This window comes from Gymnoscopelus braueri, assembly GCF_963280865.1.
Source record: "Gymnoscopelus braueri genome assembly, chromosome: 3".
NCBI lineage: Eukaryota > Metazoa > Chordata > Actinopteri > Myctophiformes > Myctophidae > Gymnoscopelus > Gymnoscopelus braueri.
In genome coordinates this window covers 35,918,727-35,935,054 of record NC_137612.1, presented here as the reverse complement: position 1 = coordinate 35,935,054, position 16,328 = coordinate 35,918,727, and the positions used below count along the sequence as shown (strand labels likewise).

The 16,328-nt window shown below is 42.0% G+C and overlaps 1 protein-coding gene across 2 annotated transcripts in view; it reads right to left on the bottom strand.

Annotated features, from left to right (window-relative positions):
• The window catches only part of col2a1b (collagen, type II, alpha 1b), a 65,393-nt gene extending 61,012 nt beyond the window's left edge, over positions 1 to 4,381 (bottom strand). For both annotated transcript variants that reach the window (XM_080423942.1, XM_080423943.1), the window contains exon 1: positions 4,064 to 4,381. In XM_080423942.1, the coding sequence (XP_080280068.1) occupies positions 4,064 to 4,151 (88 nt within the window). In that variant the 5' untranslated portion in view covers positions 4,152 to 4,381. The remainder of the gene's footprint in view (positions 1 to 4,063) is intronic.
• Between the last annotated feature and the right edge of the window lie 11,947 nt (positions 4,382 to 16,328).

Below are 16,328 nucleotides of genomic sequence, written 5' to 3'. Positions count from 1 at the left end.
AAGTCCAACAGCACTGTGCAACAGTGTACAGCAGCACTGAGAAACTTTGAGGAAAGTTCTGATGACTTCACAGGAGCGATGGACCACGTGCCTAAACTTCTCCCCCCTCTAATTGCACTCCAAAGGTAAATATAGGCCTCGTTTACGCTATGAAGACGCCCTAAATTACTGCACGCGAAACACAGACTTTGCATTCATTGGCTGGAAAAAGTGTTGGCACGGTTTTTATCTGACCACAGCATAGCCCAGAGGCGTAATGGAATGTGATGGAAGTGGGCCGTGCATCCGCACAGGTACACTAGTAACCATAGACCTACTGTACATGCTTAGGCCTTACACTATACATCAGTGAACTCATTGGACATCAGTCGCATACATTCCAGCTCACTTTCCTGTCCGCCAGCTTATTCCATGGTCAACATGAGGCCACACATAAAATGCTCTGATTGCAAGCATTGAACCTTCAAGGTGGGACCCGCGGTTGGTGTGCCAGGGGGCCTTCGGAGAATGCAGAGTAGAGAGGCAGTAAGTACAGTAGTTATATTTATCTGTGAGGCCTGCTTAGGTATAGGTAACCCAACAGACCTCAATAGCAATGAATGAGGTCTTTCTGGAAGGGGACAGAGCAGGCAATTCACAAACTATTGCCTTGTACAAATATAGGGCACTTTTTAACCCCCACCTGGAAGCCATGACTGTGTCAGATGCCAGTTCAAACATGTCAGAGAAGGGAGAATGGACAGCTTTCATGCACATAACTTGCTTTTTGGGATGATTTGTTTTATAGGTGCTGGTACAGTACGCTACATATGGACCTAAAGATGTCTGTTCGTTCGATCAAAACTGGAAGAGTCTTCTGAGATGAAATATCCTGACAAACTAATGGGACCCATTGTCATCCTGACAGTTCGCAACAGCTTTGAAGATAATCTGCAGTGCAGTTCCTCCGTGTGTTGTTGGCAGCCATACAGTTTGCCGCAGGAGGAAAATGGAGGATGAAAATGGTAAAGTGAACCCAGGTGTGCATCAGGGATATTGCAGTCAACCCTGGCTTCCAGCTGAAGCTGCCACGCAAGAGTATTTAGTAACTCCAAAGGACTGGGCCTTTACAGTACTCGTCTCCCAACAACTGTTACACCCACATTTTTGCACTCTCAGATTTAAATGAACACTCAGGATTTTACAGTGTAGCTGAGCCCTCTGGCCGTGGCCAGCCTTGCGTCTGTGGATGGTCAGTCTGTCAGTCTGCCTGGGGGCTGACAGATAAAGAAGTGACTGACCCCTGTCCACTGTGAGTGTCTGGGGTGTGAGTGGCTGTTTGATGCCCTTTGAGCCTGCAAGGCTGGGGTCACATCCAGGCTCTCTGGACCCAGAAAATATTTCAGCCAGTAGACGTTAGTCCCCAGGAAAGAAGGGCTTGCATTATGTCCAGGGGCCTACAACTCCAAAAAAGGGTAACCTGAGACTTAAAATTGCTTGTTTTTTTTTTCTTGCCTTGGCTTGAAGGCCCCCCCTCTCTTTCTGTTCCTTTTTTTTCCTCTTTTGGGTTACCACTCCTTTACCCTATTTTAATTTGAGCTTTGGTATGCATAACCCTAACCCTATCATCAAAAGAATGTGCTTTTCAGAATTACAATAATAAATAAACCCCTTTTTTAATATTTTTTCCAGTCCTTGATCTCTCTTTCCTCCTACTGTCTGTGTCTTGCACTCCCTTTCTCTCTCTCTCTCTCTCTCTCTCTCTCTCTCTCTCTGTCACAGACTCTGGGTAATCTTTAAAGCAGATGGAAACTCTAAAATCATATGGAATATTATTTCTGGGCCAGGTCTACTCACATACCTTCATTCTCAACTGTCTCCGTGGGATACTGTACTTTGATCAGTGATTATGAATCACATTCCAATTTAGCTGACTTGTAATAGCTAATCTGTAAGACTGTAAATAGACAATGGGAAGGATTCAGATAATTGCATAATTAGCAGGGTGATATTAACACGCTGAGAGAATATAAACAAAATAGTTGCAGCTTTTCTTTTGAGGGATATTATGGATAGTAGGCAATCATTCTGCTTCAGCAAGCCTGGATTCGCCTCGATGCCCTCTGACAGCAGTGGAATGTTAAAGCTTTTCACTGAAGGCCCTTCAGCCTGACCACCTCCATCCCCCTCAACCAAGGAGCTCTGGCCTTAGCCACTTGAACCCTAGAGCCCCCTACTCTGGGGGGAACATTCACCAAAAATGGCTAGCTGATCTTCAAACTCACAATCCTTTTAGATCTGCTATTTTCTGGCAAAGATATTTGGTGTAGAAGGAAACAAGAGCACACCAAGTACAGAGCCAACTCAGGTCCGTTTCACTAAAGTATCTGGGTTTAAGTGGTTAAAAAGGGGACCCTGTGGAAGCACCAGGAATGCCAGCAAAGTAGTAGGCCTACTGGACAATACATGGAATATATTCATGAAAAATGCATAGTGAAAATGCTTATCTTAATTGCCTTTCAATGGCGTAGGAGAATAATTCACCAATGATCTAATATCTATTGCTCTGCTGCTTCCCCAGTTTAACTTGTAGTTCAGAAGTCTAATTCCATTAGTAAAGAAAAATCAGAGATAGGCCTGCCGCCTACTACTTCTAGGACATCCAGAGAACGCATGATGCGAACCAGACCTAGAGTATTTGGACGTGTGGTCCATAAATATCGTGATCTTTTTTCTTTAAAGTCACATCTATGATCTCCCAGCTGTAGCTAGCTCCAAAGTGCCCGCAGGTGTCCGTGAGTGTGGAGGGGAGGGGGCTGAAGCTTTGGTATCAGTATCCCAAGCAGGCTTTAAACTTAATGCTCTAGCAGAAGAACTAGGTTCATATAATATTTAATCATTAATCAAACAATATTAACAATTTGTTAACTAGGCTCCAACAAACGACTTCACTTTTGCGCGCCTTACATGCGCCGAAGTTCCCCATGTCTCTTCCATCACCGTTACGCACGAATACCAAAACGCTCGCCCCAAAACACAGTCGTCCCGGGGCAAATCCAGCGGTATTCACCTGGTATTCCTAAAACGTAACCTCAGTAAAACTATGCCTAAACCTAACCTTATTCCTAAACGTAACCTCAGTAACTATGCCTAAAAACGTAACCTTATTCCAAAACGTATAACCTCAGTAAACTATGCCTACACTTAACCTCAGTAAAACTATGGCTAACCCTACACTTATTTGTAAACTTATCTTCGGTAAAACAAATACAAGAATACAAAACCCGCTGGTCCGCGAAAAGAAAATGGGGGCGATCGTGTTTTGGGGCGAGTCTTCCGGTTACCTTACGCACAATGCATTCCACATATTTCGTTTCTATTAAACCAGGCTACTCTTCCTACGCCTTGCAGGCATAAATACCAACGCTCCGATTATCCTTCCAAACTATATAGCAGCAATCAATCACACACTGTTTCAATGACCGGCTTAACGAAATAATGCCGGATTGGTCAGTGCGTAACGGTGCTAGTATAACACCAATGAACGACAATGGCAACGCAAAGTAGCCTACAGGTGTTCTACGTCAGTGGTTCCCAAACACTGGGTCGGGGCCCATTTGTGGGTCGCGAACACATTTTTATGGGTCAAGAGTAAATATCCCTTTATTTTTTTGCCATTTTTTTCATGAATTAAAAACAAATGACTTTTCTAAAGAATTTCATGAATAAATAACAAATAAATCAAGGAAATTCCATACATTAGGAAAAATGTTTAAGAAGTAGTGAAAATAGCCAATCTACAAGCTCAAAATGCGTCGCATCGCCTTGTAGATCTGCTATTTTCACTATAGCTTGGGTCCTGGAGAGACATCACATTTCTCTTTTGGGTCTCGAGCTAAAAAGTTTGGGAACCACTGTTCAACGTCATAGTAATGCATGACAGGCTCCTTGAATTGATCTGTAGAACTATTCTTGTCACTGATATGAATCTTAGCATGTTAAGATCTGTCATAATTAACATTTGTTAAGAATATAACCAAACATTTTTGAAAGTATACAAAGTAGTAAAAGCAAGTGGACTTACCGTCATCCTGACATCTGACAACGGATAATAGCAGGACTTGGCTTGCTACGAGTAGCAGTACAGTCCTCGGATCCACAAAGCTGAACATGTCTAAATATTAGACATGCAGGACCTTTGGGGGGAGAAAAAGAACGGGATCGAAGGGAAGCTGGAGGCTTCTCTCGGTATTTAGTGTGGTGTTGATCCCAGTTACAAAGCCGAACAGTTCAACATTCAACCTTTCCAAGAGGGAATCCAGCACAGACCCAGACCCCAGCGAGACACTCAGCACCGACCGTCCCAGGGTGATCAGGTACTGTAGTTTTATGTCCCCGTTGCCTTCAATGAATCTTCGTATATTCCCAAATCTATCGGCCCAACCCCCTTTTACCCCCTGTCAAGCTGAAATCTGAGTCCCGTTTCCCCTCCCTCCCAGCCAGGTTGTATTATCCCGGCTCCTGCAGACCACTCCTTCCCCCCATGTGCTACTGAAAAGGGGGTACCTAAAAAGTGAAACTTTCCCTCCTCCTCTCAAACTCAGCGACCCTCCCCCCTCTCGCTAGGCTCTATACAGCCTCTCTCTCTCCCCAGTGTTGTTGTTAGAAACTAATACACGCCGTTTATACGATCATCTCACGAAGATGCTTTATTTTCAGCTGTAACACATGGGATGTAACCGGTGTCTAACTGGCAGGCAATTAAACCCACAATTTTCCTCACAGCTTTTCTGTCTTGACTACTCCTGACTTACAATTAGCCTTTATATAGAACATTCAATGTTGCACCTGTTATCTGTGTGAAGGAGTGAGATTTTCAAAAACTTACTTTACTTTACAACTATTGATGGAAATGACCATTTAAACTTTTTTTTTTTTTTACAATTCACAGATTTCCATTGATGCTTCATTGCATTTACATCATTAGATGTTTCCCCATCACGTGTGCAATAGGCCTACAGTAGGCTGCAGCTACTTATTGTGAGTGACTGATAATGCTTTTGAGAATGAGAAACATGGCTTTTTTAATTGACTGGAACCATTAGGATGTAATATAGCCTACAAAGAGAGACCTCACCTGGTTTGCCTGACAGTGACACCCTCCTGGCTGATAAGTCCCTGGTTTATAGCTACAAATAAAGCTCATGGTGGAAAGTAAAGAATCCATGGGAAGATTGAAAGTCTGTGGGAAAGGAAAGGCGGGCCCTGGGTGAGGTAGAGCACTGAACATCCCTGCACTACAGAACATCATCGGCATCGTCATCATCACAAAGAGGCTAAAGAACAGACTATGATGTTTTACGAAAAGTTAGCTATTTACTAGTACTGTACCTGGAACTTTTTGAGTTACTTTGCATTCTCATATTTCTTATCAATATTAGCATGGTGTATCATGTAAGGACATCTTTGACAAGCCCTTCACTCACTTTATTAAGGGGGGTTGGTGTCCCCTTGTCCTCATGAAGAAGTGCATTACATCAGATATGCATTAAAGATTGTCCTTTTTGTGAATGGACACATTTTCAACTCAGTTCTACAAAACTTCTGGTCTTAATTTACAGTACATGGATGGTGCTCTGCAGTCAAGGATGTGTCACATCTGTTTTCACATGAATGTTAAATACAATCAAGTCCTCCTCATGTTTCACTCGCTCGCTCGCCACACACACACACACACACACACACACACACACACACACACACACACACACACACACACACACACACACACACACACACACACACACACACACACACACACACACACACTCACACACACACACACACACACACACACACACACACACACACACACACACACACACACACACACACACACACACACACACACACACACACACTCAGTCAGTAATAATACAGAGATTGATGGTCAGAACAGTGGCAATGTTATGCAGTGGTCATTGTGGTGGTCTTAACCACATGAACCCTAGCATCCCTATTCGGGGCATGTCATAATAGGCTGGATGGATGAACATTAGGCAAAAAGTAGATGATCTGTAAGTATAAAGGGTTTAAGAGGTGAAAGAGTTCCCAGGACCACACTGCTCAACAGAAAGAACAAATGGCTGCACTAAAATGGGCATGCATTACTACTATAATGTCCTCATTAGACCTCAGAACCAAACCCATGATCAGTACTGAGAGGGTGTTGGCCTGGTTCCTGGCCCTACCCTGTCATATGTGGCTGAGCACTGTATCACAAACGTAAGTGCTCACGGGACAAGCCATGACGAGCCATTTGAAACTCATTGCCAACTTGTGACTATATATAAATGGCAGGGGACAGTTTGCCTTGAGCTCCTCACTCCTGTGCAGGTTGGGACCTGTGAACTTTGAACTTTGACCCCTCACACTTTATTGGAAACGGGAGCAGCTGGTGCACCTTGAGCAGTTGAAGATCTATTCTCTGTCCCCCAGCCTGTGTCCATTTGGTGGGGCATGTTTGTATCAGAGGTTTTGGGTTATAAGGATCATTTGTGAGTTCCACGAAAATACTTTTTAGCTGAGAAGCTGGGTTACATCTCCTTTCCCACAGACAGATAGTTTTACTTGGCCTATCATCCAGTACATTTCTTGTAGCACATTTAGACCATTTATTTGATTTAGGTTAGCTTGTTTTCATTTGCGTATAAACTATTTTGTATGTTTGCTGTACACAATTTCCCCTCAAAGTTTGCTTTTAATTTTATATTTGCTCCTCCAAGTTTACTTACAAAATGGACTTATAATTAGGAATATTTTCAGCTGATTTGTGTGGTCATCACTAAACACAGAGCACATGTATAACAAACAGTAGGTTCTAATTGTTTTTCTTTTGTGATCTTGTGGCTTGTTCGTAAACCCTGTACAGTCGATGGATCAAAGCTTCTGGATAGCCAGCCTAGTAATTATCTATTCATAGACTGCAAGCTAAAATTCAAACGTAGTTTCTCATTTAGTTAGGGCTGGCACAACTGCCAGTCTAGCTACACGAGCCAGCTCTTTTGTAGACCAACATTTTGAATACTTGTATTGTAACACCACTCATACTGTATGTGTAGCTTTGCCAGTCAAGAGTGCATACTTTATCCATCATGCAATTTTTTACAAAGAAGTGTGCAGTCCCTTCCAATAAAGTCAAGGAAGGTCTTATTCTTCATATTTCTGCATTCAAGTTTTATGTACGTGTGTGAGATATGAGAGCGGTTATTTGTTGATCATATAGGTCACACGTCATTATGTGCTCTTTCAGCAATGATCCCATAGATCACTTTGAAGAAAGTTCTTTGAAGGCCACTTCCTGGGAAATGGCATCATTCTGACACTGGGGGGGGGGGTGGGGGGGGGTGGGGTTATGAGAAAGAAACTATTTGATATTCCTACTCTGAACTTTTGTGTTCATCTGTTTCTGTGTGGCCACATGACCATGCAAATGCATGGATGAGAATCTGTGTACATGCATGCATTCACGATGCGACGCATGGTGAGCTTGTAGATCGGCTATTTTTCATCTGCCTAAGTATTTACGACATAAGTGGTTAAGTGCATATACTGTACATATGTATCTGGGAACCCATTCGGTAAATGGGGGCACCACCAAATTTTTTGTGTAGCTACAGGAACTTGGTTTGGCTCCTCCCCTTTCATAGTCTCGTGTGGCCATACTGATGCCTCCCACAATTTTCAAATCTTTCCGGTCATACAGTCTGGGACTCCGAAGCTCTGATCATGATTAGAATATAAACCAGATGTGAAGCCTCCTCCCCCGTTTTGTCTTTACAGTCGCGCACATTTATCCCAATATCAATTAAAATCATCTAAGCATATTTAGCTTGCTGCCTAGCAGAAATGGAAATTAAAAAATAAAATGTAAAGATATTTTAAAATATATTTTCGTGAACGAAAGTGCCAGTTTCCTCTCTCGGATTTCGGGAGGTGTAGTTCCAGACTCTATATAGCATTCGGAGATTGTGGAATAGTTGTCTGGCTACGCGAGACTACCCCTTTCATAATCTACTTCCTCCCGGGTGCTTCTGTGTTTATTCCTACTAACAGCAACACTACATGTTTAAGGCAGTGGTGCTGACAGATTCTGCTGTTAGCAGAATCTGTCTTGAGAGATTAGCGTGCATGAGCTTGCGTGGTTGTGTGTGTGTGTGTGTGTGTGTGTGTGTGTGTGTGTGTGTGTGTGTGTGTGTGTGTGTGCACATGGATACTGTATGCACATTCAAGTGTTTTAAATACGTACCCTGTGGGTCTGTGGCCCGCAGTTTGGGCACTTACGCTCTGATAGCCTGACAGCACGGGTTCGAGTCCCGTTCCCGACGACCTTTGCTGCGTGTCTCTCCACGTCTCTCTCATCCATTTTCCTGTCCTTCTTCACTTAAAAAACTATCAATAAAGGCAAAGAAGCCAGAAAAATGATTCTTTAATTACGTACACTGCTCACCAATAAGCTGGGACAACACATCCCTTTGTTGCAGAGAGCCCGGGAGACTTCTTCCTGGCTTGGGAGACATGAGGACATCAGCGAGCGTCCTGTAGCTGATTCATGTTTCAAAAAGCCTTTGAGCTCAGATGACAGACATGTCCCTCTCCAACGAGGTACTGACGCTTCAAAATGGTTGAGAAAACAAACAAGGACATCTGAGCACCCAAATCCTAGAGTTGAGTCATTATTCCTTCCATAGTGTGATTGATTAAGAGCCTCATTAATAACTTAAACTCATCAACTTCGTTGACTGGAGTCCCCCAGGGGTCAATACTAGGTCCCCTCCCTTTTTCCCTCTACACCAAATCTCTTCACTGAAAATAGCTGATCTACAAGCTCGTCGCAACTCACAACGTGGCACGTTGTGAGCTTTTAGATCGGCTATTTTTGCAGAATCTTCACCCCAGAATAGGAACGCTATGGGTTCACATGGTTTAAAAGATACAGTATGTGTTCTCCTAGAGTTTAGTAATTATTCTTTCCAGTGTGTGAATAAGAGGCTCATTGTTTAACTTCTCCTGACACTTCACCAATCTGGGTTTCATTTTCAGAAATTCTTCGCAAGGACACATGTCCTATACTGAAGAAGCACTAGCTTCAATCATTTGATTCTATTTCTGAAGAAGCACTAGCTTACATTTTATAACCATTTGCCTTTGCTCGTCAGTGATATTTTTGTTCACTCAGCATTTGCGGTAATTGCAAATGCTAGAATGATAATAGCATGTTTATTTGATGTGAGTTGTTGTACTTTTATAAGAAGAGGATGGATCACAGGGTTGGATTGTAAATATATAGTTCTATAGACGCTGTGAGTTGAAGTCTGTCTGGAAAGGTAATCAGACAGAGAGGGAGAGAGAGAGAGAGAGGTAATAGGTGGGTGGGTGGGAAAGGGATCTTACGAAGCTGGAATGCAGGCAAGAGGGAGGGAATAGCTGAAAGTGAAAAGAGAGAAGGTGGGACTGAAGATGAGAGAGGGGGTGGGTTGGACAGACAGAGAGAGAGAGAGGGGGGGGGGGGCTCCACACAGCAGGGAGAGCTTTAACTGAGCCCATATGAAATTGCCACTGAAATAACAAAAGCCATGACATCACCAGCTGGGTTGGATGTGAAAGGGGCCACTGTCAGAGTCCTATCCTGGGACTACTGTACACCACCTTTAGCCATAATAACATTACTTAGCCTGGTTTCCACTACAGGGCCAAAACAGGCATGGCCTTGGTTTACTCGTTATCCCTGCCACTCGGTTCTAAACACATTATCCCTCAAATTGTCACTCAATTTCCCTTACGATTGCAAAATAAAAGATGGCTGCCACAGTCCATTTTTTTATGCAGAGAACAACTACAACATGCCTGAAGCTGTGAGGAACAATTTTACTACTGCAAATTAATACATGGACTTAATTGTTTGACCACTTAAACCCTATAATATAGAGTCAACTAAGTATATTATACTTAGGATATACTGTATAACTAATGATATTATATTCCCCAGGGGTCCATACAAGGCCCCCCCCTTTTTCCCTCTACACTTAAAATCTCTGCTGAAAATAACCAATCTACAAGCACACACAACACCTCACTTTGTGACGTGTTGTGAGCTGGTTGATCGGCTATTTTCACATTATGTTCGCCCCCTAGAATAGGGATGTTAAGGTTCATGTGGTTAAAATACTTAGTTGTTTATAGGTGAAGTGCTCGTGCTCAAAGAAGGTCTGGGAACTTCCAGTGGGCCTTGGCTCTGATTCGACAGTAAATCATCTGGTTCCAATGTGCAGACTTTAGCTTATTGATTCTGATGTTAATGGGAGATGTTGACTTCAAAGCAAATAATATGAATAATGTTTGTTGGCAGAAATATTTCTTTACTACCCGTGCTCAGGGTTTTCTGGTTTTACACAGAAGTGTCTGTTTTGATAAGGTCATTTAATTGGCAAGTAGCTACTATTGGAGCCCTGTCATCCAATGCCTCTCTACAGGACTGTTACTTTACCCCCCTGTTTAGTTGTCACATGACTCCAGGTGTGTGTGTGTGTGTGTGTGTGTGTGTGTGTGTGTGTGTGTGTGTGTGTGTGTGTGTGTGTGTGTGTGTGTGTGTGTGTGTGTGTGTGTGTGTGTGTGTGTGTGTGTGTGTGTGTGTGTGTGTGTGCGCGAGCGTGTGCGTGCTACCTGATGAAGTTTGCTGGCAGAGCAAGGTGACCAGACGACACAGGAATGTTACACTCAGGAGAGAAGGAAGCTATAACAAATACTCTTATTACTCCTTCACACATGTGTTTTGTGGGCACTGCAACATAACGTTATGTGTTCAAGAATCAAGATTCAAATATAGTAGGTTGATTTGTCACTCACAAGTACTGTTATGTGCAGTGAAATGCTGGTGTGACATTTTCGGCAAACTAGATATAATAAAACAAAATACAGGTAAAAACTTAGCAGCAATAGTTATAATGTAATAAAGTGATGAGTGTATCAAAGGTGTAAAGTGTGTCTGTGTACAGTGTGTATGAGAAGACCTATCCAAAAATCCTAAATTAACCTTCCCTGGGTTACTGGGGTAGGATATATAACTGTATGTTGAGGCCATAAGAAACAAATACCAAAGGAAAAAGGATATACCGAATATAATTAGAAACTTGCATATACTGTACAGAATATACATATTGTAAATGCAGCAGCAGAGTGGCCAACAGTATAGTGCTGTGCAATAGTACAATATATGCAGATGTGCAAGAGATTTGACCGAAAAATGAAAATAAGAATAAAAACCATGTGTTCTGTTGTGAGCAAGAATTTACAGATTGAAGACAGCATGTGTTTACTTGTCACTTGTTACGTATGTGTGTGTGTGTGTGTGTGTGTGTGTGTGTGTGTGTGTGTGTGTGTGTGTGTGTGTGTGTGTGTGTGTGTGTGTGTGTGTGTGTGTGTGTGTGTGTGTTTGTGTGTGTGTGTGTGTGTGTGTTTGTGTGTGTTTGATGAGTCCAGACTGACAGACACCCCACACTGTCTAGTTGGGTGGCACATCCGTCAACAACACAACCCCATCATATTTACTTAGGTCAATGACTGTCTCTCACAAAGCCTCACTGTTTGAATTGGCAACGGTCGACACTCAACTGTGAACTCAGAAAAAAAGAGTTATGTCTGCAATGCAAAATAATGTGAACAGAAAATGTATGTATCTTTATTGCAGTGAAAGGTAGACCTGTGAGGAAAAACAAACAAATTAATACTTCAATTTAAAGAATAATAAAACAAAGGAATGAAAGGTAGGGTATAAAAAGAGAAGGAAAATGGAGGAAAGCAGCAAATGTGGCAGCATGTGTGGAAATCTCCTCACGGTGTTGGGGGCTGGGAGCTTTTTGAAATAGTCCAAATCTCTGGAAGAGCTCGGGAGCTGGGTTTCAGTGGTCCAGGCATGTGTTATTTTGCCTCTTCCAGACACTTTGAGAAAAGGAGAGAGAGAGAGAAAGAGAGCTTGATGAGAGAAGGGTGGGGAAAGCAATGGAAACTTCATGTGCATTTGTGAAAGCTGACGTACACATTACTGAACTTCTTCAGATATTTCAAGAGAAAGTATTTCTGCAGTATTAAAGAATAGTAAAGTTTAAGTTAAAAGTTGCATGAAATAGTCAATGATATTGAGTAGAACACTAACTCATAATTAGTATACTGGTGTGTGTGTATACTAGTGTGTGAATAAAGAGGGATGTGGGAAATTCTACAACCATATAGGAGAAATACTGTTTGAACAGGTAAATAAACTTGCATTTATGTTACTATACCTGAGTATAGTAACATCTCCTCCCATTTCCTCTCTCTCACCCATTTTCACATTCAATCCTTTCTTTCTTTCTTTCATTCTCTCTCTGTTTGTGTGTGAATGTGTCTGGTTTGTCTATCAGTGTGATCAGCGTTGCTCTGAAAATGGGCTCGGGCTGTAGGGATTTGAGGAGGTTTTTCTTTTCTGCAGGGCTGTCTGGTTTCCTGAAGGCTGTTTTCGATACGTCAGTGACATCCAAAACGTCCCAGTATTTCACCGGCAAGTGTTCCTATGAACATTGTATTCCATCTCCTTGTATTTCTCGGCAGCGGTACCCTGTGCCCAAGATAACAGTAACATTGGACAATGTACCTGGACTCTTTTTCGTGCTCACTGAACAGATGTGCAGTACAGTATGCAGAATATTGTTCTTTACGGAAAAATGCCATGAGCCATAATTGTATATATATATATTTTTTTTTGATTGGGCAACATATAGGCTCTAATGCGAGCCGCAGGTTCGATTCCCGAGCCGAACGGCCTTGCTGTGTGTCATTCCCTGTCTCTCTCTCCTCGTTTCCTGTCACTCTCCACTATACTATCGAAATAAAGGCAGAAAATCCCCCCCAAAAATATATATATTAGATTGGGCAATGTTACAGGACAAATACAGTATCTTAATCGCTTAACGTCCCTATTCTGGGCATGTCATAATAGGCGAACACAGAGTGAAAATAGTAGATCTATAGAGCTTGTTGATTATTTTCAGTGAAGAGATTTGGTGTTGGGGAAAAAAATAAGGGGGCCAAGGATAGACCCCTGGGGCACACCAGTCAACTCAATTTAAGTGATTAAGTATCGTCATTGTAACACTGAAACATTGTAACTGCTTTTTGAAATATTTACTTTTTGGCGGAAGTTCCAAGTGTGAACGTTTGTGGGTGACTGACTGTTTACAGGACTTTATGAGCATAGCCTTTAAAGTGAAAGAGTCCACGAAGACCCTGGAACTCACACCTGCAACAGACATTCACATCTGCTCTTCATGCCCTCTTGGGATCTCTTCAGAGATCATCTTTGCACATGGCCTTAAGCTGCACAGCAAACTGTCTGCCTGCCACTCTTTACTCATTTGCACAACCTTTACTCATTTGCTCATTCAAGAGCCAGGCCCGCCATTAGGTTTGTTTTTCTTGACCACAAATGTTAAGAATGTAATTTAGCATGTTATTTAGACAGATGCTAGGTTCATGGTTTACTTGGTATCCTAGATTCTTGAGGCATTACACTGTCTCTTAATTACCTTGCTTATTGTTAGTCTCTTTGACTAAGAGCGCCTGCTAAATACAGTACCTACATTTTAATTGTTTAAAGCATAAAAGCATAAAAAAAACACAGATAAATGCTAATTGAAATTGGACTTCCTCCTTTTATCTAAAAACAAGACAAGTATCAAATTGTTTATTATCTATCAAATGTAATCTTCAAGGCTGCATTAATCAAAGAAAATACTGAATAATATATAGTATCGTTGCTGTCGGGCAGAAACCTTGCATCTCCATATTTCAACTTTTCGTGTTTTTTTTGTAAATTAATGCCCTACTTCGTTGTACAAGAGTGTGGCACAAATCTGCAAGCAGACAACATGTCACGATGCGACGCATTGTGAACTTTTAGATCTGCTATTTTCTCTATTTCTAAACAATATTTTTTAAAGTGAAAGTGGTTATAAGTGTATCTTTGGGTTTTATAAATAGTGAACTAATGAAAAGCATGGGGTATCAGATGACAAGTTGAATATGTTTTAACAATAATAATACATGCATTTATAATGCAAATAAATGTTATGCATATTGTATTGTCAGTGACATTCTGTAAGTCTTTAGTATGTATACATTGTTTCATTTGACCCCACCCTCTGGCTGTCCAAATTAAAAATATTAAAAAACAATTCTAATCTACAAGCGCATAACGCGTCGCATTGCATTTGTCGTATGACAAAGTATATAAAGCTTAAGCTAGCGTGGCCTACAACAGATGCATACTGATGCACACACGCCAAGAGTTTCATTTGCCTGCAAGAGCCAAGTTTGGATTTTTATTATACCCAAATAACACAAATTACCTTCCATCACACTTGTCGCTTTGTCCAAGTATCTCAGAAATTGGGCTTCTTGAGCCCACCTCCCAAACGCTTACCGACATGAAAATAGCTAATCATTGGCAGCCGTGCCGAGTTTGATTCCCATCTTTAAGAGGCCAAACAAACAATCAGAACAAAGAACGCGAGGAGGGGCCTCATTGTGATCAATGTGGATTTACTACTCATCTGGTAGTGATTCGCTTGCTTTGATTTTAGGAGATGCTGGCAGGATCTTTATTGTTGTTTTTTCCTAAGGGGAACAGATCGTTTTCCCCCAGAACCCTCAATCACCAGCAAGGTTTTCAGTGTGTCATCATCAGACATTAGAAAGGATTCCTTGACTCAAAATGTGAACTTTCCTCAAGTGCTGCCCAGAATACGACAATTAGATCAACCTTTTTACTTTGTGGTATGAATAATTCCAAACTCGCACCAAATGAAGTTCTGAACCTGAACAACTTTCAATTGTTTTGTCCCTATATCCTTACCTGTCACATTTTAACAAGCAACACCGTATAGCATGTCAAAAATATTTCCTGTCTCACAGACATCCCAAACGTGACGGCAGCAGCACAGTCAAAACACTGGAGGCCATGTTTGTGAGGGCGCACTGTATTGTGGAGTCTCAGTACCCTTGAGGTATGGAACTCATTTCCTGCTGTAGATCAGCCCAGGTTAGCTCTATGAATAGACCCCTTTATCACAGTGGAGAGCTTCTGTAGATGAAACTCGTTGGTGAAGACATGAGTGGGAAGAGAACAGGGTAAGTGAAGAGTAAACCTGGTAAGTATTGCCCATTGTGAAGATACAGAGTTAGAGTTGCAGAGTTGACTTGTAGTAGTGTCATAGACCATATTCATGATGGCAATTTTATACTTTTATACCATTTCATACTTGGGGTTGGGGAGGTGTAGGGGCGGGGTGGGCTCTAATGATGATGGCAATGGTCGGTTCAAACCACTTTGAACCGGTTGGGTGTATTCCAGACTTGCATCGTTCTCCACTTGCGTGGTCCCCGTGTAGGCCGGTGCCCGACAGGCATTAAAGTTACATTTTGTGAAAAGATCATGGAGGTACTTCCTTGGCCTACTGGCTGTGTGCACAAGAAATTTGAGTAGTTGCTGGTACACAGACAACAGACACACACAATCCTCTTATAGACAGCTAGGCTCCTGCAGAGCCACGCCACTGGATTTTTGAATGGGAAAACGTCTTTATGACACAGGGGGCGTGGTTTTGATGAGACTTTGGTACTCCAGGGCCAAGGGTTGCATTACAGATCTGTTTCTAGTTTATGTTCACATAGCAATAGAACTGGAGATTATTTATGTTCTTAGCTTACATGGGTTAATGTAAGTAAAACACAAATTTTCAGTGGAAAAATAGAAACAATTAAAAAAGAATTCACGAACCACTTCGAAGTTGTTCACTTAAACATCTTTTTAAACCTTGCTAGTTTAAATCCTTCCAGTTGGGAAACGGAACAGTCAAGCACATGGGGTGACAGCGAGAAGAAGCCCCTCTATGAAAGGATTGTGTTCTTTAGTGCTGGTATGTGAAGTTCAGTGCCCAGGTGTAGATAAAGAGACAACAGCTGTGTGGAGCTGTGCTTTTCTCCCCTTTCCAGTCTTGTCCTCAGGAATCCCCTCTCAACATAAGCCTCCTCTTCCTCTACCTCCTCCAGCCCAACCCCCACCACCGTAACCTCACAACAACAGCTGCATGGGCAAACCTGGACAAGCTGGGGTCCCTTTGATCGATACTAGACCTCCATACCATTGATAGATTGCAGGCTAACTATCGATTATTTTCGCTTTTAGATCTGATATTTTCACTATTTTGGAATTATTTTGAAACTTCTGGCCTATAATGACATGCCTAAAATGCAGA